Source organism: Suillus clintonianus, assembly GCF_016758775.1.
Source record: "Suillus clintonianus strain FC179 chromosome Unknown DEU56scaffold_16, whole genome shotgun sequence".
NCBI lineage: Eukaryota > Fungi > Basidiomycota > Agaricomycetes > Boletales > Suillaceae > Suillus > Suillus clintonianus.
In genome coordinates, this window is record NW_024539240.1 from 456,726 (window position 1) to 480,765 (window position 24,040).

The 24,040-nt window shown below is 48.6% G+C and overlaps 10 protein-coding genes across 10 annotated transcripts; 4 read left to right on the forward strand and 6 right to left on the reverse strand.

Moving 5' to 3' along the window:
- Positions 1 to 4,109: 4,109 nt before the first annotated feature.
- DEU56DRAFT_171699 (uncharacterized protein) lies at positions 4,110 to 5,129 on the forward strand. The gene is made up of 2 exons (XM_041344891.1): positions 4,110 to 4,473; positions 4,529 to 5,129. Exons 1-2 carry the CDS (start codon positions 4,314 to 4,316, stop codon positions 4,807 to 4,809), a joined length of 441 nt encoding a protein of 146 aa, XP_041211427.1. The 5' UTR covers positions 4,110 to 4,313; the 3' UTR covers positions 4,810 to 5,129.
- DEU56DRAFT_171696 (uncharacterized protein) lies at positions 5,106 to 6,116 on the reverse strand. Its single transcript, XM_041344890.1, has 4 exons — positions 6,000 to 6,116; positions 5,780 to 5,937; positions 5,215 to 5,728; positions 5,106 to 5,167 (listed from the first exon to the last, which is right to left on the reverse strand). The coding sequence occupies exons 1-3, from the start codon at positions 6,022 to 6,024 to the stop codon at positions 5,450 to 5,452; spliced, it is 462 nt and encodes a 153-aa protein (XP_041211428.1). The 5' UTR covers positions 6,025 to 6,116; the 3' UTR covers positions 5,106 to 5,167; positions 5,215 to 5,449.
- Positions 6,117 to 7,008: 892 nt separating this feature from the next.
- DEU56DRAFT_787659 (uncharacterized protein) lies at positions 7,009 to 7,966 on the reverse strand. Its single transcript, XM_041352425.1, has 4 exons — positions 7,876 to 7,966; positions 7,777 to 7,825; positions 7,215 to 7,713; positions 7,009 to 7,155 (listed from the first exon to the last, which is right to left on the reverse strand). The coding sequence occupies exons 3-4, from the start codon at positions 7,706 to 7,708 to the stop codon at positions 7,134 to 7,136; spliced, it is 516 nt and encodes a 171-aa protein (XP_041211429.1). The 5' UTR covers positions 7,709 to 7,713; positions 7,777 to 7,825; positions 7,876 to 7,966; the 3' UTR covers positions 7,009 to 7,133.
- On the forward strand, positions 7,755 to 8,888 carry DEU56DRAFT_910022 (uncharacterized protein; the record flags this gene model as incomplete). The annotated part of the gene is made up of 9 exons (XM_041357142.1): positions 7,755 to 7,825; positions 7,876 to 7,965; positions 8,017 to 8,039; positions 8,100 to 8,133; positions 8,197 to 8,266; positions 8,323 to 8,373; positions 8,429 to 8,501; positions 8,554 to 8,611; positions 8,666 to 8,888. 9 exons carry the CDS (start codon positions 7,755 to 7,757, stop codon positions 8,886 to 8,888), a joined length of 693 nt encoding a protein of 230 aa, XP_041211430.1.
- Positions 8,889 to 9,895: 1,007 nt separating this feature from the next.
- On the reverse strand, positions 9,896 to 10,963 carry DEU56DRAFT_787678 (S-adenosyl-L-methionine-dependent methyltransferase; the record flags this gene model as incomplete). Its single annotated transcript, XM_041352426.1, has 5 exons — positions 9,896 to 10,173; positions 10,225 to 10,400; positions 10,453 to 10,582; positions 10,644 to 10,698; positions 10,948 to 10,963. 5 exons carry the CDS (start codon positions 10,961 to 10,963, stop codon positions 9,912 to 9,914), a joined length of 639 nt encoding a protein of 212 aa, XP_041211431.1. The 3' UTR covers positions 9,896 to 9,911.
- Positions 10,964 to 11,522: 559 nt separating this feature from the next.
- On the forward strand, positions 11,523 to 12,953 carry DEU56DRAFT_171832 (uncharacterized protein). The gene is made up of 4 exons (XM_041344892.1): positions 11,523 to 11,911; positions 11,977 to 12,294; positions 12,345 to 12,421; positions 12,481 to 12,953. Exons 1-4 carry the CDS (start codon positions 11,878 to 11,880, stop codon positions 12,745 to 12,747), a joined length of 696 nt encoding a protein of 231 aa, XP_041211432.1. The 5' UTR covers positions 11,523 to 11,877; the 3' UTR covers positions 12,748 to 12,953.
- An 882-nt stretch (positions 12,954 to 13,835) lies between these two features.
- Positions 13,836 to 16,349, reverse strand: DEU56DRAFT_978805 (permease for cytosine/purines, uracil, thiamine, allantoin-domain-containing protein; the record flags this gene model as incomplete). The annotated part of the gene is made up of 14 exons (XM_041359720.1): positions 16,236 to 16,349; positions 16,104 to 16,184; positions 15,805 to 16,054; positions 15,653 to 15,742; positions 15,517 to 15,600; positions 15,439 to 15,462; positions 15,326 to 15,385; positions 15,112 to 15,268; positions 15,034 to 15,065; positions 14,766 to 14,978; positions 14,671 to 14,716; positions 14,343 to 14,617; positions 14,226 to 14,287; positions 13,836 to 14,176 (listed from the first exon to the last, which is right to left on the reverse strand). Exons 3-14 carry the CDS (start codon positions 15,996 to 15,998, stop codon positions 13,836 to 13,838), a joined length of 1,578 nt encoding a protein of 525 aa, XP_041211433.1. The 5' UTR covers positions 15,999 to 16,054; positions 16,104 to 16,184; positions 16,236 to 16,349.
- On the reverse strand, positions 16,144 to 16,801 carry DEU56DRAFT_171851 (uncharacterized protein). Its single transcript, XM_041344893.1, has 3 exons — positions 16,579 to 16,801; positions 16,236 to 16,515; positions 16,144 to 16,184 (listed from the first exon to the last, which is right to left on the reverse strand). Exons 1-2 carry the CDS (start codon positions 16,708 to 16,710, stop codon positions 16,291 to 16,293), a joined length of 357 nt encoding a protein of 118 aa, XP_041211434.1. The 5' UTR covers positions 16,711 to 16,801; the 3' UTR covers positions 16,144 to 16,184; positions 16,236 to 16,290.
- A 1,466-nt stretch (positions 16,802 to 18,267) lies between these two features.
- On the forward strand, positions 18,268 to 18,694 carry DEU56DRAFT_703328 (uncharacterized protein; the record flags this gene model as incomplete). The annotated part of the gene is made up of 2 exons (XM_041347347.1): positions 18,268 to 18,375; positions 18,428 to 18,694. Coding segments are annotated over 2 exons (375 nt in total), but the record flags the coding sequence as incomplete, so codon positions are not given.
- Positions 18,695 to 21,559: 2,865 nt separating this feature from the next.
- On the reverse strand, positions 21,560 to 23,869 carry DEU56DRAFT_171901 (cytosine-purine permease). The gene is made up of 12 exons (XM_041344894.1): positions 23,605 to 23,869; positions 23,455 to 23,544; positions 23,312 to 23,395; positions 23,234 to 23,257; positions 23,121 to 23,180; positions 22,915 to 23,071; positions 22,838 to 22,869; positions 22,571 to 22,783; positions 22,476 to 22,521; positions 22,140 to 22,417; positions 22,023 to 22,084; positions 21,560 to 21,967 (listed from the first exon to the last, which is right to left on the reverse strand). The coding sequence occupies exons 1-12, from the start codon at positions 23,736 to 23,738 to the stop codon at positions 21,627 to 21,629; spliced, it is 1,521 nt and encodes a 506-aa protein (XP_041211436.1). The 5' UTR covers positions 23,739 to 23,869; the 3' UTR covers positions 21,560 to 21,626.
- Between the last annotated feature and the right edge of the window lie 171 nt (positions 23,870 to 24,040).

A 24,040-nucleotide genomic window follows, 5' to 3' on the forward strand; every position in this document is an offset into this window, starting at 1 on the left:
CGGAGTCTTTTGTTTCGGCTGATGCTCCTTTTGCTTCCCCTTCTTGTCGAATGACGGCCTCATGTCATTGAAAAAGGTCCTGAGATCAAGCGAACGAGAAGGTGACGGGCGTTCCGCATGAGCCAGTGGCGATGCAGAGATAGTGGTGCGCTGGTAGTTCACCGGCATATTTCGGCGCTGGCCATGAATATACGACTAAGAAATTGAAGCGGGGACCATCGAATGGGGTTAAAACGACGTACATTATGCAACCCTTTCATCTGATCGAGAGTCAGGATGCATATTATATGTAGTGTTAGAAAACACACCTTGTGTCTGGCTCGACCAGCCTTGGAATGAGTGCGTGTGAGCATGCGAGGGAGTGAGATCACAGTGGGGAGTAGTCACCTTGTTCTTCGCGCTGGCCAGAGAAACACTTTCTACTGCTGCGAGCACATCCCTAGGTATCTCCCATTGAGAGATTTTCATGTCACGGCCGCCACTGAATATGGAGCGTCCATCCACCGAGAATGCAACATGAATCACCTCATCTGAGTGCTCAAATCGGGCGACTTCTGTGCCTGTGGGGAACTGCCACAATCGAACAGTGTGGTCTCTAGATGCTGATGCAAGAAGGGTGCCAGCTGGGTTCAAGACGATATGGAAGATGTCTTTATTTTTGTCATGGCCAGTCCAAGGATCACCAGCCTGTTTTGAATTGGATGTATCCCAACAGCGGATGACAGCATCATCTTCATCACCGGCTGAGAAGAGATGTGCGCCATCACGACTCCAGGTGAGCGAGTAGTTCGCTGCATTAAAGCCGCGGTGGCCGTCGAATTGAGCAAGACGCTTGCTTCGTTCCAAGTCCCATATTTGGATATCTTCTGTGGTAGCAACGCCGAGTTGACCGGTCGGAGAAAATCGGATGCAATAGATGGGTGATCCGCACGCAAGAGGATGACCTTTCCTCTGCCAGGTGGTCGTGTCCCATAAAATCACTGTGCGATCCCATGACCCGCTGGCCAACATCTTGCCGTCAGGGGAAATGTCCAAAGTCAACACAGCATTTGTGTGACCTTCCAAGGGACCTGCCACGATGCTCCCACTCTCGACATCACGTACCCATAACCCCCAATACGCCACTTTATCATAATCGTCTTCTTGAAAACCTTTTTTAGGATCGCTTGTTGGGTCCTCTCCCTCAGCACTTACAACCTGTTTCCCGTTTCCCAAGACTACAAGTGCGCCGAGCATCTGCTTCACCACCCACTTCATCATCTCCTTGCCGTCCTCAAGCCTCCATATCCGTATTGTGTTGTCGTAGGACCCAGTCGCTATTCTCTTGCCATCCGGAAAAGTTGCGATTGAAATGACGCTATCATCATGACCCTGAAACGTCTTGACAGGCTCTCGATGTGATCCAGGTAAGTGTTTGGCATCCTCCATCCTTGGCAGTTCTTCTCCCACTGAGTTCCTCGTCTGTTATGCCTAGCCGGAAGTTAGAGACGCCAAAGAGGATAGTGCGAGAAATCTACCTATTGCTGAAGCAATGGTTTTGGTCAAGGTGCGTGGGTGGTGCACTGCGTCTACAGCATGCAGCTTTTTCCATGAAGAACGACATCGCCTCATGTAGGCGCTTGGGTCGTGCCCAAGCACTGCTTCAGCCGTGACGGCACACTACATTTTTCGGTCCGTTTTGCCGCCGCAAACAAGCGCTGGGACACAAACCAGTGCAGGCCCTAGGGCCAAATACGAGGGCCAAGAAATCCAAGACCGGGACAACGAACACATGCGAGACCAGAACCGCAAGCACAGATGCGAATTACATCGCAGGTACTGATACTAGCGCTACCACGAGCACTTCCAGTGCACTTCTGAGCTACACGGAGAGCCATGGAGGAGGGTGGAAGGATATACGGACTGATGCTTTCACCGGACAGGAAGATGATTGCGTGCGGGTGGGAGGACGGAAGCGTTCAGCGGTGGAATATCGACGGGAATATGATGAAAGGTGTTTGGATGAGTCACAGCAGCCGGGCGAAGTCGCTCTCGTGCTCTCCCAACGGGGACCAAGCGGGTCCTTTGATGGAACAATTCTGATCCGAAAAGCAGACAGCGGAAGAGTCAAGGTGGGTCCGAAAACTGCACAGCTGTAAACTGTAACTCAAATCTGTTGCTTCTTAGCACGATAGACCAACGGTAATCCTCGGTAGTCTCTCTCAATTGTGGTTAACTATTTACAGGGACTCCCTTCGGTCGGCAGTTGCAACATTGCGTTTATAATAAATAACTCGGAAAATACAATGTTTGTAGAATCTCGTTCTTCGTTCGTCCCCGCAAATAAGCACAGTGTCTCTCTCCGTGTCCTTACTCTCGATAACGCTGTATATAATTGACCGTGAGCGAAGGGGTCAGTGCGGAGGTCGAGAATAGTCGTTCGTGCACGTCCATCAGATATATACCATCTTCGGCGGAAGCTGTATTCGCACCAAGCATAAATACATTGACACGGAGATCACCACTGTCTGGAGTGGCGAGTTAGACCTGGTCATGGTATCTAGGCTCCATTTAACTGTAAGTCACATGCCGCGAAGGTTAACGTTTATATCCAAAATCAATTGTCTTTCCTTCTATGTCTGCATTTTGATGATCGGAGCAGACAGAAAGCTTTGCTTCATATGCTGTTGTCAGAGTCCGTTCTGCAGGAACTCGTTAACGTTGACACCCTGTTGATGCTTTTCCGCTGTCAATGGCATGGTACACAAGGATACACATTTTACTTACTGCGTTCCTCATCTCGTCAACGTTCTGTCAGCTTTACTAATATTCCCGCTCCACGACACTCCATACTCCACTGATTGCAAGAAGCATCCCCGGCACCGCTTAACCCCGTCCAAAGGACAATCGATGATCACATTGAATGAGTGGAGACTCCTGAGCGTCAGAGGCACGAATGTTTCAAACATGTATCTCCATGGTGCTCGGCGGGAGTATATCTATCATCATCCAGAAAGTCCGGCCCCAGGAATCTGACGAGCGGGGGGTCTTTGAGGGACCGCGATCATGACATGCAATGGTAACGTGCTCCACGGAGTGTCCGGAGTGCAGATTTTGTCGCCTTAACTAGGTGTAATGATACACCTCTGATATTGTCAAAGGGTATGGGTGAATACTTACCAGGTACTGCCTGTTGCTTGTCATTGATACTCTGGTAAGGTCTTTTAAGATGCTGTAGACGAAAATTTGAAATGTCAACTGACTTATCTCTGGCCCAGGGTCGTCCCGAAAATTCGTGCCGTGATGCCGTGTCAGTGTGAACTTGTGTCGTTCAACCGCTCCTCCTTGCCAGTGAGCCGGGACTAATGAGCAATATTTGAAAATTGGCGCCGACGTCCCTAAAGAACCCTGGGCCTAATTTGAAAGAACAATCATCTTCCTTCGATAGGTCTGGGTAGGGGAGATTACCAAGGAATCAGTGCATGTACACGGCGCGTCACGACTCGCAAATCATCCCAAACTCAAATCATCCACTTACCGCCATTAATACCGTACTTTGCCAAGTACCAGTGCAGCCTCAGGTTCCATTATCCGAAGTAATCTTATCACGGAGTTGTCTCGCTCCAATGACTGTCAGGGTTGGTCATCCAGTGAATGAAGGTTTGATTATTGACTTTATTGTCCAATTGAGCTATGCCGCTGCGGGCTAGACCACGATAGTACTCCGTATTTATGCTGGAGTGAAACTTGAAGGAAAACGCAAGAGGGAAGAAAGTCTACCCTTTTCGAGTCCAATTCGGAGCTCGAGTCAGAGGAAGTTAGAATCGATTGAAATGCGAATAAGCACCGAAACCTTGCACTCCCGGGCCCAGCCCCAACCAAGGTTAGCATTGGTGACGCACTATATGGGACATGTGCGGCTGTTTGGAGTCTATCAAACGCGTCAACGTGTTGCGATGGAGCCAAAGATCGAGAGAACATGGTCGATGACATCCGACTATGTGGCCAGCTTTCGCTCTTATCTCGCCTGTTCTAGTGTCATGAATGAGATAAAGGACATTGCCGTGGCCAAGCTGCAGGTTCCCAAAGCGCTCTTGTGGTGTTTTTGCTTCTAGCCTTGCAACTTCCAAAAATAGACTCCGATCATAAAGAGGCCCTCTGTTTGAAACCTCACCGCTTTCAGCCTCAAGTTTCCTCGTGTTCGGAGCATGTAGCTACAAAGCGTATTCTTCGGACGTCCTTATAAAGGTTTTGTTTGTCACTCCAACAATGAGTTCCTCCCTTTCTTCGTTCTCTCCTTCCTCCTGTGGATCCAGATTCCTGACACTTTATCCATGGGTGCTGCTGCGCTCACATACGGTGCCGATGCACATATCCGGCAGTCGGCATCTTCAATAACCTTTGCCACCCCGTCAACGTTGAAGCAGGTACATCTTGAAACGGATCCACGTTTCGCGTTCGCGCGTGTAAAGGGCGACATATGTCTCGTTCAATGTGCGTTGTCACTATCCATGATACATGGTTGTAGACTGATCACCATTGTCTACAGTGCATCCAATCCAATCCGAGACATCACAAGAATCCCTAGCGATTCTCGTTTTTCGGCACGAGTTTGTGTCCATCTTCCGGTATTCGCATGACCTATGCGTGTCACCCGAAGACATCCGTGTTCTCGAGCTTCTTGACGAAGACCGGATACGCTATGAGGAAGACAATGGCACTGTCTTCCTAGCAAAGGACCTCATGGCTCAACTTCGAAGGATAATTGATGCGAGTAATATGATAAGATTGCAGAGGGGAAGGCAGGGGTATAGAAGACGGTCAAATTAGGGTGTCACAGGTGACAGGGGATATTCATCGTTTGAACAATTCATATCATATGTAAGTATACTCTCATATTTATGGGCTGGTTAGCTATTTCTTGTAATACCCTATGTAGCATCATGGCAATTGTACTCGCATCGGTGACAGACGCATTGTATCTCATCTCGATAGTATGTTGGACTCTCGCTGATTCTGTAAGATTGCGAAGCCTTTCCGACGCCACAACACGGCTATCCACGCGCTGGACTTGTCCCCATGCATCTTCGGTATCGATCGTCAAATCAACTATGCGGAGCGGGTCGGCTGCAAGCCCTACAAGCCGATTGAATCCGGGATGAACTGAATGCTGGCTGCGTCGCACCACCTTTGGGAAACGTCAGGATCAATACCATCCAAGATCTTTACACGTACGCAAAAGGAATGTGTGACAATAAGAAGCCCTTGCGGCCACCTCCTCCAGTATAGTAAACTCAGCTCCAAGTGAGAATCGATGGTCAGCAGGGGTGTAGATATCTGTCCTTTCCACGGAACAATTCTTGCAATGCGATCAGCTGATTGTCGATAATTTGTTATACTCAATCACGTTGGTGGGTCAAAGACAATCACACGGGAGAAGTTCGAAGCGGCGGCAGCTAATTGCCCTGGGTTAAAAAAAGACTGCGAGCAGATTGAAGAAGGGCTCAGCCATAATTGGGCTTGAGGGATCTATGCTGGTCCAAGGCCTCCGATTCCAGCCGCCTCTGGATAAGCGGACCTGCGGTACTTGTTCGCCTTGAGAGATGCGATAGACGGCCCAGGTAACCTGCTCTAATTTTGCTTTGCGGACTTCAAGCTGAACATGACGAATAGTGGTATCATTTTTTGGCTGTGAAGCTTCGACAAGCGACGATACTGGAACGGTCGTTCGTAAAAGTCTCTTTGGACTCTGGCAGTAATGCATGAGCTGTCGTCTTGATATTCAATTTGCAATTACGACGTAGCCACGCGAGGCTATCTCGCCACAAAAGGCCGTTCGCAAAGTCTCTTTGGAGTCTGCCCTCGGCAGTAATGCGTGAGCTGGGGCTGGTGTCGTCTTGATGTTCAATTTGCAATTGCGACGTATCCACACGAGGACATCTCGCCACAAACGGCGGACTACATATATGTGATCAGAATTCGACACGAGCAATTCTATGCTTCGACAAAATCTCACTTACATACATCAGGCGCGAGCAGCTCCATGACCGAATATCATAATTGGCCATTTCCTCAGAGACACTGGCAGGGATATCGATGACGCATTCTCGATCCCCGAGCCTAAAGCTGTACCCCAGATGGCCGCGGCAGCAATTGGATCTGAAACAAAACTGAGTAAGCCGAAGATAATGTGCTTGAAGTGGTATGGTCAGACACGCTAGCGCTCTATAGACACAGTTGGGTGTCCATCTTGAGGAAGTCATCAATTGTCTAGCGCAATTTGTTCCAGCATTGGTTATACAGGTGTTGCAGCATAGGGTCTACATACCAGCTTCGGAAACCAAACGGCTTGACGGCTTGTGTCATGGAGTGATGTTGTGGGGTAGAACAGATCAACCATTACAATATCAATTTGTAAGGCCTGCCTCCACGTCTTGCATAGAATGAAGTTTGAAGTTGCCTGATTGCTTGGGCATTGAAATATTGATAGTTCAACCTCGTGGACTCCTACTGCATATAACTCTGAATCGGCCGAATTCTGGAGAGCAGTGCGGCCAAGGCTGAATGCTTAGGGTAAGCCGAGGCGAAAACTCTTGTTCCAGCGAGCAAGAGATGCTGGGGTTCGAGACAGAACGCAGCGGCGCAAGACGATACCATCGAAATTCTCAGTGGCTAGTAGCGCTCATGCATCATGGCGAAGGATAAAGTTAAGTTCAAGCTTGTAATAATAGTCGTGTGAACGTTTCGGATAGCTCCGGAGCCTCCGAGAAATGTGTACAGTACTATCAATTCACCGCTTCAAAAGCTTAGCATGCTCTTTTCATTACCCTAGGATGATCCGAACATTCTCAACCAACTATGACATTCTCACTCGGTCATTCACATGCATATGATCCTTGAAATGTCCCAGAAATACGAATTGTGATGGCTAGTATCACATCCTTACATGTACAGAGTCAGCAAGAGTTGTTCTAACCGACTCGGACTGAAACATGTTTGAACCTGTTTGTGAGCTTCAGGCACAGTCAGTACAAACGCCCACTGTGACTATGGTTGGTTACCGTTGGTAGCAGATTTGCAACGTAGATCGTTCAACTCTCTTTTTCTGTCACCTCATTCATAGTAGCAATCAGGTCTTCAAGTTGATAGCAACATCACTGTTGAACGACCTGGCAGGTGAGGAGTGTTGTCCCCTCTTGTCCCATTTGTTTCATTCATGATTCGGCGAACCTAAGCAGGGTGAAATCCGAAAAGGATTGAGGAACAGGAACGGTGAGGAAGGCAAGATTGCCAAGGATATGACGCCCAGGAGGAGCGTTGTGCACCTGAATGCAGTATCAACGGCAGCTACGAGCTTCCGACGAAGGGTGGCTATATACCAAGTCAAGGAAGCAGGCACTGTCTTCCAGGCTGGCAGCGCTCGGACACTGAAGGCGAGACGGAGTCCACAACGGCGCATATGAAGGCACGAAGAAAAGCCAAGGGAGCGCTGGATATATAGCCAACCAAGGTAAACCCAAGGTAAGGGGATGGTATAATGCATCAGGTCCCCAGCGGCAGGTACGAATGTGCAGGGAAGGCTTATTAAGAAGAAAGTGACCATTGAGCAAGCAAGGAAGCAAGGGGTGGCTTGATGCATATAGCAGGTCTTCTGCGGCAAACACAGACATGGGAAAGGCACTATATCACGAACCAAGAAAGCAGATACAGCCTCCCTGACCCGAAGCATATAAGGTCATTTCTGAGTCTCTAACTGAAGAACTCGAAGTACATCAATGCACACTCACCCTGAAGCAGAAGCACCGACATGCGCCCCGGCCTTCGTCAGAAACCTGACCTTTCAGACGTGAGTGTGTTTGCTCCATTGCGCTGCCCTCACTAATTTTTATCTCGCAGTAATGACCTCGGCAAGGAGGCGACGCTTGTGCTCATATTCCAGAGCGATAAGGATTGTACCTACCGGAAATCCTTCCCTGTTATTTGGAGGTCAGGACTTCCGCTTTCCCTTCGACGATTTTAAACATTGCAATATTTCAGGGCTACCACTTTTGGAGACGAGGGTGGGTGTTGTACCATACTTCCCCCTCGGTTGAAAACTCACCTATGACTCCTCGTCGCAGGCCGATACAGCATGCACGCAACCTACACGAATGAGTGAGTCCATGTCTGCAAAGGGACCCAGATTATACTCACAAGCCTGGCTCATTCAACTTATAGCCTTGCTTTTTCCCGAGTGCAGGTCGTGGATGGAAACGTAGTCAGCGCTGGAACTTACGTCAAGATCAACGTGAGAGACTCTCATCTACGTTGCGATTCTTAGCATCAACGCAAGGCATCATGCAGAACGGACAACAAACCACTCTGACCAAGACGGGCTTAGAATTTAAGTTCTCTGTAAGCCTGACTATAGTTTATCGTTATCTCGGCAGCTTACGAACGACTCGCGTAGGCCCCTAAGCAGGGAGTCCCTGGGTACCTGCAGGCCACTAACAAGACTGACGCTGCTCAGGACATTGCAATCAGTTTGTGACCACTATTTTCTTTTTCTTTGTCACCTCAGTATCTCTCACCCAGGTATTATGGTCCCGGGAGACCCGATGCCTAAGCCGGTGCTCTGTTTCAAGGATGTTGAGTATGTCGGCTTCCCTTCATTTCTCCTCTAGGGCACTCACAATACAAAACGCAGAGATGGCTGTGATTTCAAGGCTAAGTTCACTCCGAAGCTTCACGCCTATATCTCATCGGACCATCAAGAGACTGCAATCTTGGAAGGTTCCATCTGCACTGATTCAATCTGGGAACAAGATCTCGCCAAGCTTCCTGAGTCCAGTACCTTTACACTCAGCCGGGAGCCAGCCACTGGGCATTACACGATCACCAATGAAGATAAAAGTACTGTGCTCAGATAATCTCTTTTCGTGCCATCCTCATTGAGTTTCAATAGTAGGCTGACCCAGTTACTTGTGATCGCTCGACAGATCAAGGCTGAATTGATTGATGCCTGTACATGAATGCTATATTGCTTTGAAGAAATTGTCGTTCGCGACATCTGCTAGCTATCACATGCAACTCGATGGATATTCGTATAGTGAATGGGTTCGGAGCAGCAAATGATTAGGTTATGTTTTAAACTCCGCCGGGGCCTGATACGCCAAGTGACTTTTGGCCGCCAGCATGCGCCGTATGTAAGCAAGGCTGTTCAACGTTCAACATGTCACCTCGTGTTTGACGCTGTGTTAAATCCTGCTATAGGTCAGGTGCTTCTCTTTCTAAGAATTCCGCCACAGGTATAAGGTTATGTATGCATTTCAAGTGTTACGCCACGATCTGCCAGACCTCTCAGACTTCGGTGGTAACGTATTCACCGGCTAAGCATCGTGCTGTACAAGCCACCATCTGAACTGGATCTCCTCGGGATGCCATACTGACGCGATGCTCTACAACGTTTCAAGGCTAGTGTTTTCCTTCTCGATACACAAGATCCAACTTTTTCCTTACACGCCTCTCGCTTTTTGCGTCCGAAGACGTTTTGCGAGCTCGAAAGTAGGGCATTTCACCACCATAATCTTCAGCCAAATATTAATCGTCTCTTTATCTATTTGATCAGCTATCTCCACTACTCGAGATCTCCGTAACATCGCAACAACATAAAAACTTGCGTGCGCCTGACAAAGTACGCAAGGAATGTATTTGCAAATCCCTGTACTCATATGTTGCATGCGAGAGTTGTGAGACTTGCATTTTACTGATGGGAAACTTTCGTAAGCGCCACGAACGCCCTGCGGGTGTTGCCCTATGGTGAGTCCCCTGTTCATTTGGTTCGATTCCCGGGCCATGATGGCGTAGCTGGGTATTTGTACAAAGGAATCCTAATATTACAAGCTGGAGTACGGTCAACCATGTTCGCGGCTTCCGCCATATCTCTCACGAGTTCAGAGGCGTTTCCAAACTATCATCCTATCCCGATTTACGTGAGTAGGCGAAGACTCAGTAGGCACTTCATCAATAACTTTCTCCCATGCAGATCCCAGAACTTCTTCGTAATGGTTTGGCCTCACGAAAAAAGGTGGCCCATTGTCCACCTGCGGATCGATTGGGAATACCAAGGTAATCAGGAATCCGCCAGTCTTGACGAGCTTGGTCATCTGTCTCCCCCAATCGGAGCGCATCGACGGGGGCAGGGCTACGAAAAACCTATCACAGGTTCAGAGCAAGACGGCACAGTAAACATTGCGAACGACGAACGTGTAATCGTATATCAAGTCGAACTGCTCATCTGTCGATGCGAAGAAGTCCCCGACACGGAACGATACGTTCTCGTGGGGAGTTTCTTGCTGGGCTGCTTCGACAGCTATAGGAGATATATCGATCCCAATCACTTTCAATCCTAGACTGGTCGCGATGAACCTTGCGTCGTTACCCTGAGGTTTCGAGGTTTAATCATCAAACTACCGTCATGATAAAGAGCCATACTCTTCCACAGCCTGGGACGAGCGCTTGACCTTGTCGGGGCCATTCCACCCGATCAGATTCAATAACTTCCCGCAAAGGGGGTTGGATCTCCATCCCGTCCCACTTTTCCCATGGCGTCAACTGTTCTTTCCTGGATAATGTTGGGGTTGTCAGCAATCTCGCAACCATCCAGACATACAGGCCATGCTGACCACGTAGCGTCCCATCCACTAGTTGCAACGATTTCTCTGAATTTGGAGAATACCTCTGATTGCGTGGAAATGGTTTGGGAAGACATGGAATACCAGTACGTTGTCTATCTCACATGGTGATGTACTTATACTACGATATAAGTCTAAGAACAGCTCGGAACTTGCCTTTTCCCCCAACGATTGTCTTCATCCCCGTATTCTCCTGTATTTCTGGAGGCTTGGCGACTTTGGTGATAACAACTTTGGCACCCGCTACAAAGAGGTTCACACGGTCTCTCAGCCCAGTTTCTTCGCTATGGGAAACTAGACTGAAAGACCATCCTCCCTAGGAGGGTCTCCCTTAGTTCTGAATTAGGATTCCGAGGATTTTTGGCCTAGGCTCCCACGGAGGCTCTTGTAGTAAGTTTAATCTTTGCTCTCTTGTTCACTGCAGAAGTTCCCAATCCCTTGTCATGTAGCGCTGCCCCCAACTGCTCGCGTTCACTGCCGTGCACGCTGCACTGCGCATGCATCTTTTTGATCAATGGCCTTTGACCTTCGAACAATTCGTTTGGATTGGCGCATTCCTTCTCTCGGTCGACGGGTATTTTAACTTCAGACAGTTTCATTAATATTCGCACTATATTTTCTAGTCTTCTCATACCCTCAAGTTTCCTCGTGATCTTCACAAGCATCTGAGACGTTGAGACCTGACAGGTTTGAATGGGTTTTTTGATAGCTACGAATAAATGATCAAGAGGATTGGTGTGGGATGTGACCCACTTCCCCGATTTCCATCACACTGCGATTTCGCTGAAGTCAATGATTGATGTAGCCAATATCCGCAGCGGCAGCAGTTGCTTAATATTACGTCATTCATGCAAGTGCTGCTTGAGGCCTCGAGGTGAACCGCCACATCATCCAGAAATCCGAAGCATAGCCGCGTAGGTCATCACAACCGACCGGTTACAACCTGGTCGGTCGCTCATCCCTTCATCCGAGTTTCTGCCATTCCGCATCATCTAGCTTTCAGCTCAAGTCCGACCGAATAGCAAGGGTATTGCCAGTGAAGGCTCCGTACTCAGATCATGTTCGGCTTACACGCGCGTGGTCCTGCCACCCTATAACTAACTGAATGATTTTCTCAAAATGACCCTTCCACTACCTCCTTCCTCACCCTGCCCCGCCGCTTATCTCGTGATAACATAGTCATACAATTTCCTTAATTCAGCTATAACATATCCGCGTGTTGAAGATGAGTCGTGGAGAATATGTCTTAGCTCTGGAAGGTATGTATATGCGACTTCAACTTGAATCATCTTTTCCCATTGCTCACATCAATGCATGCGCACAGTCACCACTGGAAAAAACCTCGTTGTTCCATCACTAAATCTCTTTTACGTCCTGGCTTCAACTTCTTATGGTCCATCGAAGACCGCGATCAAGGCTGCAGAGTCTGACCGCAGCGTTTCTTGGAATGAGACCATCGTCATCCGCAGGCGTCCCTCCAGATTCCCCAGGTGGTTTCTGCCCTTCTTCTTCAGCACCTCGAAAGACGTCTACCTCAAAATTTACGCTTCATCTGAGTGTCGACCAATGCCTGATGAAGATACGCTCGTGGCTACAGTCAAGACGACTTTCGAAGCATTGCTCGCGCATGATGGAGAGTTCGGTGAGTTCTTGCCTTCCGCAATACTGCTGTCCCTGATAGTGGCCCAAAAGTGTTTCCACAAATTGTAAATAATAAACCTGCCCCATCCATAAGGTTGGAAGCACGGCATGGACAATTGAGTGACCGTGTATGTTTCCTACTTTCTTGAGCTATGTCTTAGCCAAAACAGATACTAATTCAGAGCAGTCCAGGCCACGGGAAAGAAACGTCGTCGTTTTCGGTGACGCTGGCTCAGGGAAAAGTTCGGTCATCAACGCGCTCAGGCACTGGCAGGAACCGCTAGTGGAGACCTCTAACAATACTTTCGGGTGCACTAGCATCTCTCGACCCTATGAAGTGGCGATTTCCGATAGGAATTTTGTTCTGTTCGACAGCGCGGGACTCAATGAGGAGCCTGGAGGGACAGTCCCGGCGGCAGAGGCGAAAAAAACGCTTGAAGAGCCTTCTAGCTGAGCTCACGAGCCCTGGATCGGATGGCGTCGGCCTTTTGGTGTGCTGCGTGAGCAGTACCAGGCCCCGTGATACCCTCGTTCGGAACTACAAATTTGCCAAGAGCTGCGGGGAGAATATCCCAATCGTCGTCGTCATCACAGGATTGGAAAAAGAGCCGGATAGTATGATGAACTGGTGGGATTGTCATGAGGAAGAATTTACGAGTGGTAGGATGCATTTCGAAGACCATGCATGCGTCACAACGCTTCGTGAAGACTCAGTGTTCACTGATCGCATCTTGGAGTCCCGCACAATTCTGGGCGATCTTATTGACAAAAATTGCTCGCAGTAGGGGGTTGGCGACAGATCATTTAGGCAATCTGAGCAGGGATAAGGAAGTGGACGTTATATTATGGCGCTGGATCTGTTCGACCTACAAGTTCACACAAAGGATTTTCATACACTCAGTCGCATATGTATCGCACACGTAGATCTCAACGTTTCCCTTATCTCTTATTTCGTAGCACGCATGGCTACGTATTTGGACGCATTCCATGACCGAGGCACGAGGTGTTGGAATGCACGGTTTAGGGCAAGTCGCGGGTGCCTCATAGTTCCGCTCGTATCGACTACACTCCTTGTTCCGCTCCTCCGACGTAGTCTGTAGCTCGCACCCGTCTGTACTTGCCTTTAGCTCGCTTAGATTTCTTTTGTCGCCCCTCCCTCCATCCCTCTTAGTCACTCCAATTGCCTTGGAATTCAATTGTTCGTTTGCGCTTCTCGTTTCGTGTGTCTCACTCAGCTTTAGTCCTCCGTTCTGACGCTGCTGTTCGCCATTCATGCCTTCTGTGCCTTGGGGCTGGAGTTCTCTCCTTCTCCTCGGCACATCTCGGGACAGTCCCTCACGGACTGTTTCCTAGCCCTCACCCACTCACGGAAGGCCTGTCTGACATGCGGCTTCGTTCACCACTTGGCCGTGGTTTCTGTTTTCCTTTCCTTTCCTTTCCCTTCTGGTTTTCTGCTCTCTGCCACTCACGCACATTCGCCTAAAACATAAAAAATAAAGTATTTTTTTGCATCAAACCAAGTTCGAAGAATCTAAACTGCAACTAGTAAGCCCCAGATTTACTCGTCTTCTTATACCACATCTTCTCAAAACCCCTCATCAACGCATAAACGATAGCACCCACCACAAACGCCACGAACACACCAAGGTCCCCAGTGCCCTGCCTCGCAACAGGTCCTACATACAAACCCTGTGACATGAACGGAACAAGAGCTCCACAGGCGCACACAAAAGCCACGACCGCTGGAATACTACTAGGCAAGAGATCATACGAAGCCCACGTCGCGATGGGATACTGATCCTCAGAAAACGAGGCCCGTCGGAATAACACATGTTCTGTGAAGATTATCGCAGCGAAAGCTGATGACCAGTATCCAATGATGTCTGAGGGTGAACGTTAATCACAGAACCCGGTTTCGTTTTTGACTCGTACCGACGATATCCACGCAAGTGGTGTAAAACTTTTTGGCACCAATAATGGCCACCGGTATCAGACTTGAATGCAAATAATAAGCGTTGCTGAGGTTTGTGTCCACTCGATGACACTCACATTCCCTCTGAGATGAGGATGTATACCCATCTAGGCACCGCGGCAAACCTCGTAGCGATAGCCATAAAACTATTGATGAACGTATACATTATTGGCGCACAGCAACTGGGTATGCTGAGGGCGACCAAAGCAGTGAGAATTTTTCCGAATGTACCAGTAGGCAACAGCACGCTGTATACCAAGCCACCGACGGAAGAGCTGTCAAACCCTGCATTCCAAGCTGGTACGTTTGGAGCTGCGGCTGCGAATGCAGCACCTAGAGCCTGACTAGCCACCTTGTCGAGAGAAGATGTTAAGATACCGCAGATAACGTCACATAGGAGCTTACATTAGATACGAAAAACCCCAGATATGAGTAGATGAAAATTCTGGTACTGTCAGGATATTAAGAAGTGTGAGTGAGGATGTTCCGAAAAAGCTCACGAGGAAGCATCAGGGCTATGGTATACTCCATAGTCGGGGGTCATGGTACACCAACTGATCATGCCAGATGTGAGAAGGGACGTGAAAGAGATTACATTAGCGGTTGTTGCGGGAGGGACGGGGGCCGATAGATTTTCGCGCAGTTGTGGATAACCGACAGCCAGCATTGTGATGAAAGCAATCACATTCGGGATCCAAGCCACGCTTTCGTACCTATGAATCAAAATTCGGTCAAAATTCTGGATAACGCGCGTTGGAATGATCCCACCAATGGATAACGCGGTATCCACAAAAAGTGACCTTGAAACGCGTCATTTTTGGTGTAGCACGAGTAATTGTGACATACCACAAGAGTTATGATACCAACGATGACAATTCCAAGAGTATCATCGAGTCGAGGGGACAAGCTTGCTATAGTTTGTCCGCCAACGATGCAGTTCAGAATAAGGAAGCCTTCCAAGGAGAGAACATTCAAGACGGCCGGTATGATGGCACCAAAATACCTTGACGTTCGTCAGCGAACGACGCTGGCAAGCGGGAAACAAATAAATATGACCCACCCAAAGGAGAACCTTGCTTGTACCACAGCTCGCATGCCAAGCTTTGGCCCGAAAACAGCACTAGCACACTACTATGAAGACAGAAACGCTCGAAAAAGAACAACAAAACTCACGAGAACGCAGGAAACAAGCAAGTCCTAGCTGACGGTCATTCACTTCAAATCAAGATTGAATGAACTATTAACACTTACGTCAGGTTGACGATGACAATGATAGTTATAGAGTCGCGAACTCCCAGTGCAAAAAATGCAGGTCCGGCAGTTCCAATGCTGAATCTGCAGGTGTTGATTAACTCGACGGAACGCACCAGACAGAACCCAAACATACCCTAAGATATTCATGCTAGCCGAGAACCACACGAAAAACATTTGGTACCACCGAGTCTCGAGACGTTCCTCTGCTGGAACCGGTGCGACACTGATCCAAATACCAGGTAGGAGCTTTACAAACAGATATTACATCAACGTGTTCTCACTCACCCATGCGTTTCAATCCCACACCGAGAAAGCAACAGAGTGGTGCGTCCGAGGAATCCCGCACGACAGAGATTGTCCTCCATATCATAGCCTGGCGTTGAATTGCAGTTGGACTCTTCCTGCTTGGGCCACTCCAATGAGTCGGACTGCATTGCTTGAGCGGTAATCGACCTGGAGCGTATCAGTTTATTCCACATCTAAAAACGCCAGTGAGAGTGCTAGCTATGAGGTTCTTGAATTCGAAAGTCTGTCCCTAGATACCGTTAGTAAAACAAGTAGGGTTCGAAATTTTTACAGATTACCACATGGATCGTCAAAACACCGTGATGGAACACCTCAATCGGCCTGATTAATTGATGCGGTGGCCCTACACATGTAGGACACTAGTCTTTTAAGGATTAGAAGCTGCATTATATGATAAGCACTCGACGCACACCAGTACTGAGCCACATGAGACCACGTTGGCTCAGAATCATAACAAGTCTCAAGTTAAGAAAGAGCTTCAGCTTGAAGCTTAGAATTTCCCAGTGAAACCCGACTCTTCACAGAATGGCAGAGGTTGCGTGAAATCATCTGAACTAATCGAGACAATATTAATCTCAGCACGAGAATGAGACTAGCTAATAGCACACATATGCAAATGTGTGTGATTGTACAGGATTGTGCCAGATTGTGTGGATGTAAATGTTTGCTTGCATACACCCCCGATGGCATCTGATCAGCTGGTATATTAATAGTCTGTGGCGATAGATACAGCTAGAGAGCATACACACTTACCCAGTGCGGCACGTCGAGATCTTTGTGATCATCGTATCCGATGACGGCGACGACAGAGATGGTTGGGATGAGTGACACTTGAAATGGGTAAAAAGTGGTTGGGGAACTTAACATTTTCAAATCCGAGTCCATTCTTAGAGAAGTGGGTTTCCACTGGGCTTGAAAGCTTACTATCTATGTTGCACACCAACAGCCAGTACTCATCGACAGCGGTGCCATTTATATTTGCTGCCCCACCGTGTTTAAGCTCCAGTCCAGACCACGTCGTGCAGAAGTTCAAACGCGCGGAACCGTCGAGGAGATTCGCATGACCCATGCGAATCAGTAGAAGTGCAACATCGATTGCATGTGCGCCTGTCTTCTTTCATGCTGCTCCTTGGCGGGTTAGGCATGTCTATGTAGCTATATCTCATCTTTATTTGGATGGAGACGGGGTATTTCGTGAGAGGGAGGGCACACAGCATGGGTTTGCTTTGATCCGATGGCAAGAAAATCAAAGGCACTTGATCATCGTCGATGTTTTGAAGTAACGACTCACCTCACTTCGATGAACATGAAGGATTTGGTGTAGATCAGTATTATTTTCTGTTTACTTCGCGTTTCCCAAAAATAATGGTTCCCCATTATTTTTGCCTGAAAGTGAACTTTGAACTTATTTGCATCGTATCCAACGTGTTACACTTCATTTGCTACAGGACGTCTGGCTTGATTCTAAAATGCTCACTCCTTTGGCCTCGTTGCCTTCTATCATGTCAAATGCGGTAGCCTTTCAAGGGAAGACGCCTTGCGTGAAGGACGAATATATCAAGTGTACGCTGCGCAAGCTAGATTTGCGGGATTGATCTTGCAGTCTACTGGAGGGAGCGCCTACGAGCAGCCCCAGCGTCAACGCTGTCAAGCACGTGTTCGTCATGGTCGCACCGCCCAAGTCGCTTGCTGTGCACCACTCTTCCCTGGCCACTCACCTCATACTCTTCCCAAATCTCACTGGGTTCACCTGGGATTTAATATAAGTATCTCATGTTAAAAGCATCAGTCGCCGACGACGCCGAGGATCAGCGCGCTCACAATGATGAACAGCCTCCCCCGCAAAATGACACCGTAGGACCTACGAACGAGTAAGTTGCGACTTTAGGGAATCCTGCCACCCACCTAACAGCAAAATAGGGATGCGATGAATGGTGAACCTTCTGTGGTGCTGTCTTCAGGGATGTAAGTGTTTGTGCCCTGATGTTTCTGTGTCCCTACTCACCAGAACCGTAGCTCGAACACTGGGCGTTCCCAGCCATCAGAACTTCACATACAGGAAAGCACCCCCAACTTGAATGTTGTATCCGACGGCGATTTAGCTCCGTAAGTCCCTATCAATGTCAATGTCAAATAAGCTTATGTGTTGTCTCAGCGAGGGGGAGAAGAACATGGCAGAGAAGAACATGGTGGAGAAGGACGTGGTGGAGCAGGACGTGGTGGAGCAGGACGTGGAGAAGAAGGACGTGGTGGAGCAGGACGTGGAGGAGAAGGACGTGGTGGAGAAGGACGTGGTGGAGAAGGACCAGCCAACTCTAAGCGAATTGTGAGCGAAAATTTCAGCCGAGCGATCGTAGCTGACAACGTCATGCACGCAGAGCAAGTGTCATGAAACAAGTATTGGTTGTTCTCCAGGACTCGACGATTGCGTCGAAGAGCGGCAAGGACCATCGCTCTCGTTTCTGGGGGGTGTACAAGAGAGTCGCGGAGGAGCACGACGGCGAGTTCCTTGAGCGATACACCAGTGACATGGACATTGTTTTGGTCTTCGTACGTGCCGCATGCTCATATTCAACTCGCTTTCAGATTGACATTTGATTAGTCTGGTCTTTTCTCTGCTGTCAGCACGTCTTTTATTGTGGCAATGGAGTCCAATCTCAATCCCAACCCCAGCGACACGACGAATGCTCTTCTCACACAACTCGTACAAATCGGACTCGGGAACCTCACTGCAGCGGGTACTGCGGCCGCAGCACCAGGATCTACGTGGTCGCCGTCGCCGACGACTGTATGGATCCAAATGATCGCATACGCAAGCTTGTCCATGAGCTTGCTCGCTGCTTTTGGGGCTGTACTGGGAAAACAGTGGCTCGGGTACTACAAGTCGAACAGATATGGCCGCGGTTCGCAAGAGGAACGAGGAAAGCGCAGGCAAGAGACGTTCGACGGCATCATCACATGGTATTTTGATGCTGTCGTACAATCCTTTCCGGTCTTACTTCAGATCTCCCTTCTTCTGTTTGGGATCGCGCTCGGGGCCAATTTGTGGACCCAACAGTCGAGCATCGCCTGGGTCATCATTGCCACAACGGTCTTCGGATTTCTATTCTATTCGCTGACCGTGATGGCATGTTTAATATCTCCCGCCTGTCCATTTCAAACGCCGATATCGACGATATTGCGCATGTTGCGCATCGACAGTAAGATCATCTTATGACTTCTGATGGTCGTTTCCAGTCTGAATCAACATTGCAGGAGTTTTACTCTCAATATTCACACCAGCCTCCAGGTATTTCCAGCAGCTCGTGATGTCAGCGCATGGTGAGCTATGTTGTCTTACGTGTCCGCAGGGCTTGACCTTTTCTTGTCAGGTGTGCTGCGGCGTTTGTTTGGCACCGTCAGATCGAGATGGACCCGATTGTCAGAAGCATTGAGAGGTGACATTTTTATCAACTATTACGCTGGACACCCAGTGCTAATCTCATTCACTAGGCCCTATACGTGCGGTCGGCGCATTTGCATGGAGTTTTCTTTTGCAGGTATTCACCACTCTTCATAAGGGGCTACGTTCTTCGAGAAAGGTGATGGACTCGGAAAGACAACCGCTCGACCAAAACCTGGACATTTTGGCGGAGTATGAATGGACCCTCGATCTCGATCTCCCTGACATACGCACTGGAGGTCTGGAAGCACCTAGCATCAAGTGGCTGCTCGAGACATCTACGGATCCTGAAGTATTTCTCGCGGCTGCCAGTCTTGTTCCACACGTCCAATGGCCCCTGGATCTTGACGTGTCAGACATGGTGCCTCAGCTGCTTTACAATTTTGACAGCTGCGTCGATATTCAGAGGCAAATTGTACCGTCGTTGAAGGACAAGGCCTCTGCATGTATAATGGCTCTGAGTCATCTATACTGTGGCCGCGTTCTTCAGGAATCTCCTCGCTATGGTGAACTTCTTGGCCAACGGGAAAGAGACTACCAGGTGTTTCTTGGAATGTGGCTGAAGATGGACTTGGGCACAGCCAACATGACGGTACTTTCCACGACTATGAATCTTTGTCCTCCGAAAGATGACGATATCAATGTTTCATTCTATCGTCTACAGCTGGAGGATTATTCCGACTCTGTCTTGGAGTGGTTGTCTCATTCTCTTGCTTACCATTTCGTTACCGGGCGAGCGAATGAACGTGTAGAAGAACTTGCTATAGCAGTGATATCAAGACTGCTAAGCTCTCCGTCCACTCCGTCGAACCAAATCATCGCCAATTGCACTCTTCTCGCTTGCGTCATGATCGGGGTTCGGTTTGATAAGAAGGACATAGTTCGGATTGATAAAAGGTGCCATTAACTTATTTGGTGCTTTTTCTGCGATCATTAACAATGAAGTTGTGTAGTGCTGCTCTGCCTCAACTCGCGCAGCCCCTTTTGACGCAGTTCCAAAAGGTTCTCTGGGCATGGGATGGAGGCGATGTCGACAAAGACAGCACAGGAGTCACACGCCGGGCATGGAAACTCCTCGACATTATCTGTCGCATTCTCGAGTCTTCTCGACATTATTACTATGTTCCTTCATCCCACACGATGCAGAACCTGGACGTGTGCAGGAAGATTTATTCACGAGTGAGATCATCCGAACAATATAATCACCGGAATTTGTTCATAGTTCTGCCAAATGCCCTGCACTTCACGCTCACTGCTGCCAACATATCCTGTGACCCTGCCCAATTGTGGTATGCCCGGTCCTGGCAAGAGGATTCCCACCCGCCAGAAGACTTCGACTGGCTAGTGGACTGCCTCGACTACATTCATCCCTACAATGACAAGCCAGCATATGACATCCTTTTACTACTGCATGGCTTGGGAGCTCGCTGCAGCCCCACTAAACAACATATGTTCATCGGGAGCCTCATTGCCTGCATGGACGGTAACATGCCTAACAGTTTACGTCACGCCGCTCTCCGCGCTGTTCACAGTGTCCGACAAGAAATGGCATCGATCGATGGCATCGATGATGCAAACTTACGGGACATGGTTTTGAAAGACCTCTCCCCCGCTATTCTGACCGCGGTTTGTCCGCGAGGAGGTGCAACACCTGCCAATGATGGCCCTGACCACAGTCTCGATTATGAACGCGATGCGTGCTATCTCGAACTGGTTTTTGCCCTCGCGAGGAATTCCAACTGGCATTCCCATTTGTCTGGGGATCACCACATAGATCAGTGCATTAGCATAATTGCAGCTTCCCGCTTCATGTCGCATTCATTTTACCTAGCTGGCATCCTCCTCCGAATCGCACCTGAACAGTGGTCGCCCACATCGCTCGATTCTATCACAGAGCAGCAGTGGTGGGACATGATGTGGAGTGCATGGATGAATGCAGACGATATAATTGACGACATACACTGTTTCGAGTTCCTTCCCGTCCTTGTGGAAGGCACGAAAAGGTATATGCAGGTATCTTCGATATTTGATCTCGAGCGGCTCATCAGCTATGTGGACCGTACTCTCGAAACACTGGAGGAGCGATATTCAGAGCAAGGAGAGGGAGTTGCCGTTGCCGTGAAAGAATTTAGGACTGTGGCCAGCGACATGCTTGAGAGGATGGTCGAAAGTGATGAAGTTGTTAGCCCCTCTGCGTATCCTTTTCCGCGGATGGAAAACTACTAACAACTGGCTGCGATGACAAGAACGCGTACACATGGGATGGTTGCTACCATTGTTAGAGAAGCTGGCCTCAGCGAACTTCTATTGGATCCAAATTTAAAGGCAACTCGTGTACAGGTCAAAATGTGTAGTAGTACTAATAGTAACGATCTGCTTTACTCTTCTTCTTGTACCGCAACTCCAAACTCCTCGCCAACGCATAAACGACAGTCCCCACCACAAACGCCACGAACACACCAAGTTCCCCACTGCCCTGCCTCGCAACCGGTCCTACATACCAAGCTTGAGACATGAACGGAACAAGAGCTCCACAGGCGCACACGAAGGCAACGACCGCCGGGATACCGCTAGGCAAGAGCTCATACGAAGCCCAAGTCGTGATGGGATATTGATCCTCAGAAAACGAGGCTCGTCGGAATAACACATGTTCTGTGAGGATGATCGCAGCAAATGCCGATGACCAGTATCCAACGATATCTGCGAGATCAGCTTGTTAGACTGGATTACAGATACCGATATTTGGGACTCGTACCAAGGACGTCAACGAATGTAGCATAAAACTTTTTGGCGCCGATAATGGCCACTGGTATCAGACTTGACACAAATCAAATCGTGAGCGTCGCTAGGGGTTGGAATCAACGACACTCACATTCCCTCTGAGATGAGGATATACACCCATCTAGGCACCGCAGCAAACCACGTAGCGACAGCCATGAAACTAGTGCTGAACGTGTACATCGTTGGTGCACAGGCGCTGGGTATGGTGAGAGCGACCAAAGCGGTCAGGATTTTTCCGAATACGCCAGTAGATAGCAACACGCTGTATAACAAGCCACCGACGGAAGAGCTGTTGTTAAATCCTGCATTCCAAGCAGGCACGTTAGGAGCTGCTGCTGCGAATGCGGCACCCAGAGCCTGACCAGTCACCTTTTCAAACGAAGATTGTTCATCATAATGTCAGTATACCAGACATATGGGGACTTACATTAGATACGAAAAATCCGAGGTACGTGTATATAAAAATTCTCGCGCTATTGGGATGTTAAGGAGAGACCGTGGTAATGGTCCGAGGAAGCTCACGAAGAAGCATCAGGGCTATGGTATATGCCATAATCAGAGATCATGGGACACCAGCCAATAATGTTAACTGCGACAAAAGACGCAAAAGAGATGACACTAGCAGGCGTTGCAGGAGGGACGGCAACTGATAGATTTTCGCGCAGTTGCGGATAACCGACAGCCAGCATGGTGATAAAAACAATCACATTCGGGATCCAGGCGACACTTTCGTACCTGAAATCGAAATCTGGTCAGAATTCTGGATGATTCGTATTTGAGCACTCTCACCAATGGATAACGCGGTATCCACAGAAAGTGACCTTGAAACACGTTATTTTGGCGTAGCACGAGTAATTTTGACATACCACAAGAGATATGATGCCAATGATGATGATTCCAAGAGTATCATCAAGTTGGGAAGACAAACTAGCTATCGTTTGTCCACCGACGATGCAGTTCAAGACCAGGAAGCCTTCCAAGGAGAAGATATTCAAGACGGCTGGTATGATGGCACCGAAATACCTTGATAGTTCATCAGCAAACGATACTGGCAATCGAAAATATAACTTACCCCCATGAGAATCTTGCTTGTACCATCGCTCGCATGCCAAGCTTTGGCCCGAAAACAGCACTAGCACAATATGAAGTCCCCAGAAATGGCCGGAGAACAATAACAAAACCCACAAGAACGCTGGCATTAAACAACATCTAGCTGACAGTCATTCACTGCAGATCGAGATTCGATGAACTGTTGACACTTACGCCAGATTAACAGTGACGATGATAGCCATGGAGTCGCGAACTCCCAGGGAATAAAATGCAGGTCCGGTAGTGCCAGCGCTGAATCTGCAGGTGTTGGATATTCAGGGGATGGCGTCAGGATCAAGATTAAACTGAAGACGCACGCCAAGATATTCATGCAAGGGGAGAACCAAACGAAAAACAACTGGTACCACCGAGTCTCGAGACGTCTCTCTGCTGGCACCGGCGCGATGCTAATCCAAGTACCAATGAAGATGTTTAGACAGACATCGCAGGAACACCATTCCACTCACCCATGAGTTTCAATTCCATACCGAGAAAGCAACTGAGTGGTGCGTCTGAGGAATCCTGTATGATAGCGGTTGTCCTCCAGATCGTTCCCCGCAGCTTCATTAGACTGTTTCTGCTCCACTGTGTTAGATTGCATTAATGCTTGAGTAGGAATTGACTCGTTTCAGCGTCAGTGAAGATGCCAACAATCAGTTCCATGCCGCTGATCTGAACCGACTTCCAATCTCGGGTGACCTATCCCTAAATGAAGTGGGATCTGAAAATTTACGGATTACTACCACATGGACTCGGAAGCATGGATAATCAAAACAGCATGATCATTAATTGATCAATCGTTGACGTCTTCTCGATGTTGTGTATCCCTAGGATCCAAGGCCAGTGAACGTATGTGAGTACTGCATGCCACACTACGTTCATCGATGCGAGCTTACGGTAGTT

What these genes read in the sequence shown, in the direction of transcription:
- DEU56DRAFT_171699 (XM_041344891.1), top strand. Translation starts at nt 4,314, where the DNA reads ATGGGTGCTGCTGCGCTCACATACGGTGCCGATGCACATATCCGGCAG. An exon ending in CGACATATGTCTCGTTCAAT is followed by an intron (nt 4,474 to 4,528) that starts GTGCGTTGTCAC and finishes CATTGTCTACAG; the next exon opens with TGCATCCAATCCAATCCGAG.
- DEU56DRAFT_171696 (XM_041344890.1), bottom strand. Translation starts at nt 6,024, where the DNA reads ATGGAGCTGCTCGCGCCTGATGTAT. An exon ending in GCTGCTCGCGCCTGATGTAT is followed by an intron (nt 5,938 to 5,999) that starts GTAAGTGAGATT and finishes ACATATATGTAG; the next exon opens with TCCGCCGTTTGTGGCGAGAT. An exon ending in AGATAGCCTCGCGTGGCTAC is followed by an intron (nt 5,729 to 5,779) that starts GTCGTAATTGCA and finishes CATTACTGCCAG; the next exon opens with AGTCCAAAGAGACTTTTACG.
- DEU56DRAFT_787659 (XM_041352425.1), bottom strand. Translation starts at nt 7,708, where the DNA reads ATGCTTCGGGTCAGGGAGGCTGTATCTGCTTTCTTGGTTCGTGATATA. An exon ending in CCTTTTCGGATTTCACCCTG is followed by an intron (nt 7,156 to 7,214) that starts CTTAGGTTCGCC and finishes AACACTCCTCAC; the next exon opens with CTGCCAGGTCGTTCAACAGT.
- DEU56DRAFT_171832 (XM_041344892.1), top strand. Translation starts at nt 11,878, where the DNA reads ATGAGTCGTGGAGAATATGTCTTAGCTCTGGAAG. An exon ending in CGCGCATGATGGAGAGTTCG is followed by an intron (nt 12,295 to 12,344) that starts GTGAGTTCTTGC and finishes GTGGCCCAAAAG; the next exon opens with TGTTTCCACAAATTGTAAAT. An exon ending in ATGGACAATTGAGTGACCGT is followed by an intron (nt 12,422 to 12,480) that starts GTATGTTTCCTA and finishes AATTCAGAGCAG; the next exon opens with TCCAGGCCACGGGAAAGAAA.
- DEU56DRAFT_171851 (XM_041344893.1), bottom strand. Translation starts at nt 16,710, where the DNA reads ATGGACTCGGATTTGAAAATGTTAAGTTCCCCAACCACTTTTTACCCA. An exon ending in ATCTCGACGTGCCGCACTGG is followed by an intron (nt 16,516 to 16,578) that starts GTAAGTGTGTAT and finishes CCAGCTGATCAG; the next exon opens with ATGCCATCGGGGGTGTATGC.
- DEU56DRAFT_171901 (XM_041344894.1), bottom strand. Translation starts at nt 23,738, where the DNA reads ATGCAATCTAACACAGTGGAGCAGAAACAGTCTAATGAAGCTGCGGGG. An exon ending in TCGGATTTTTCGTATCTAAT is followed by an intron (nt 22,418 to 22,475) that starts GTAAGTCCCCAT and finishes TCGTTTGAAAAG; the next exon opens with GTGACTGGTCAGGCTCTGGG. An exon ending in ATCCTCATCTCAGAGGGAAT is followed by an intron (nt 22,085 to 22,139) that starts GTGAGTGTCGTT and finishes ATTTGTGTCAAG; the next exon opens with TCTGATACCAGTGGCCATTA.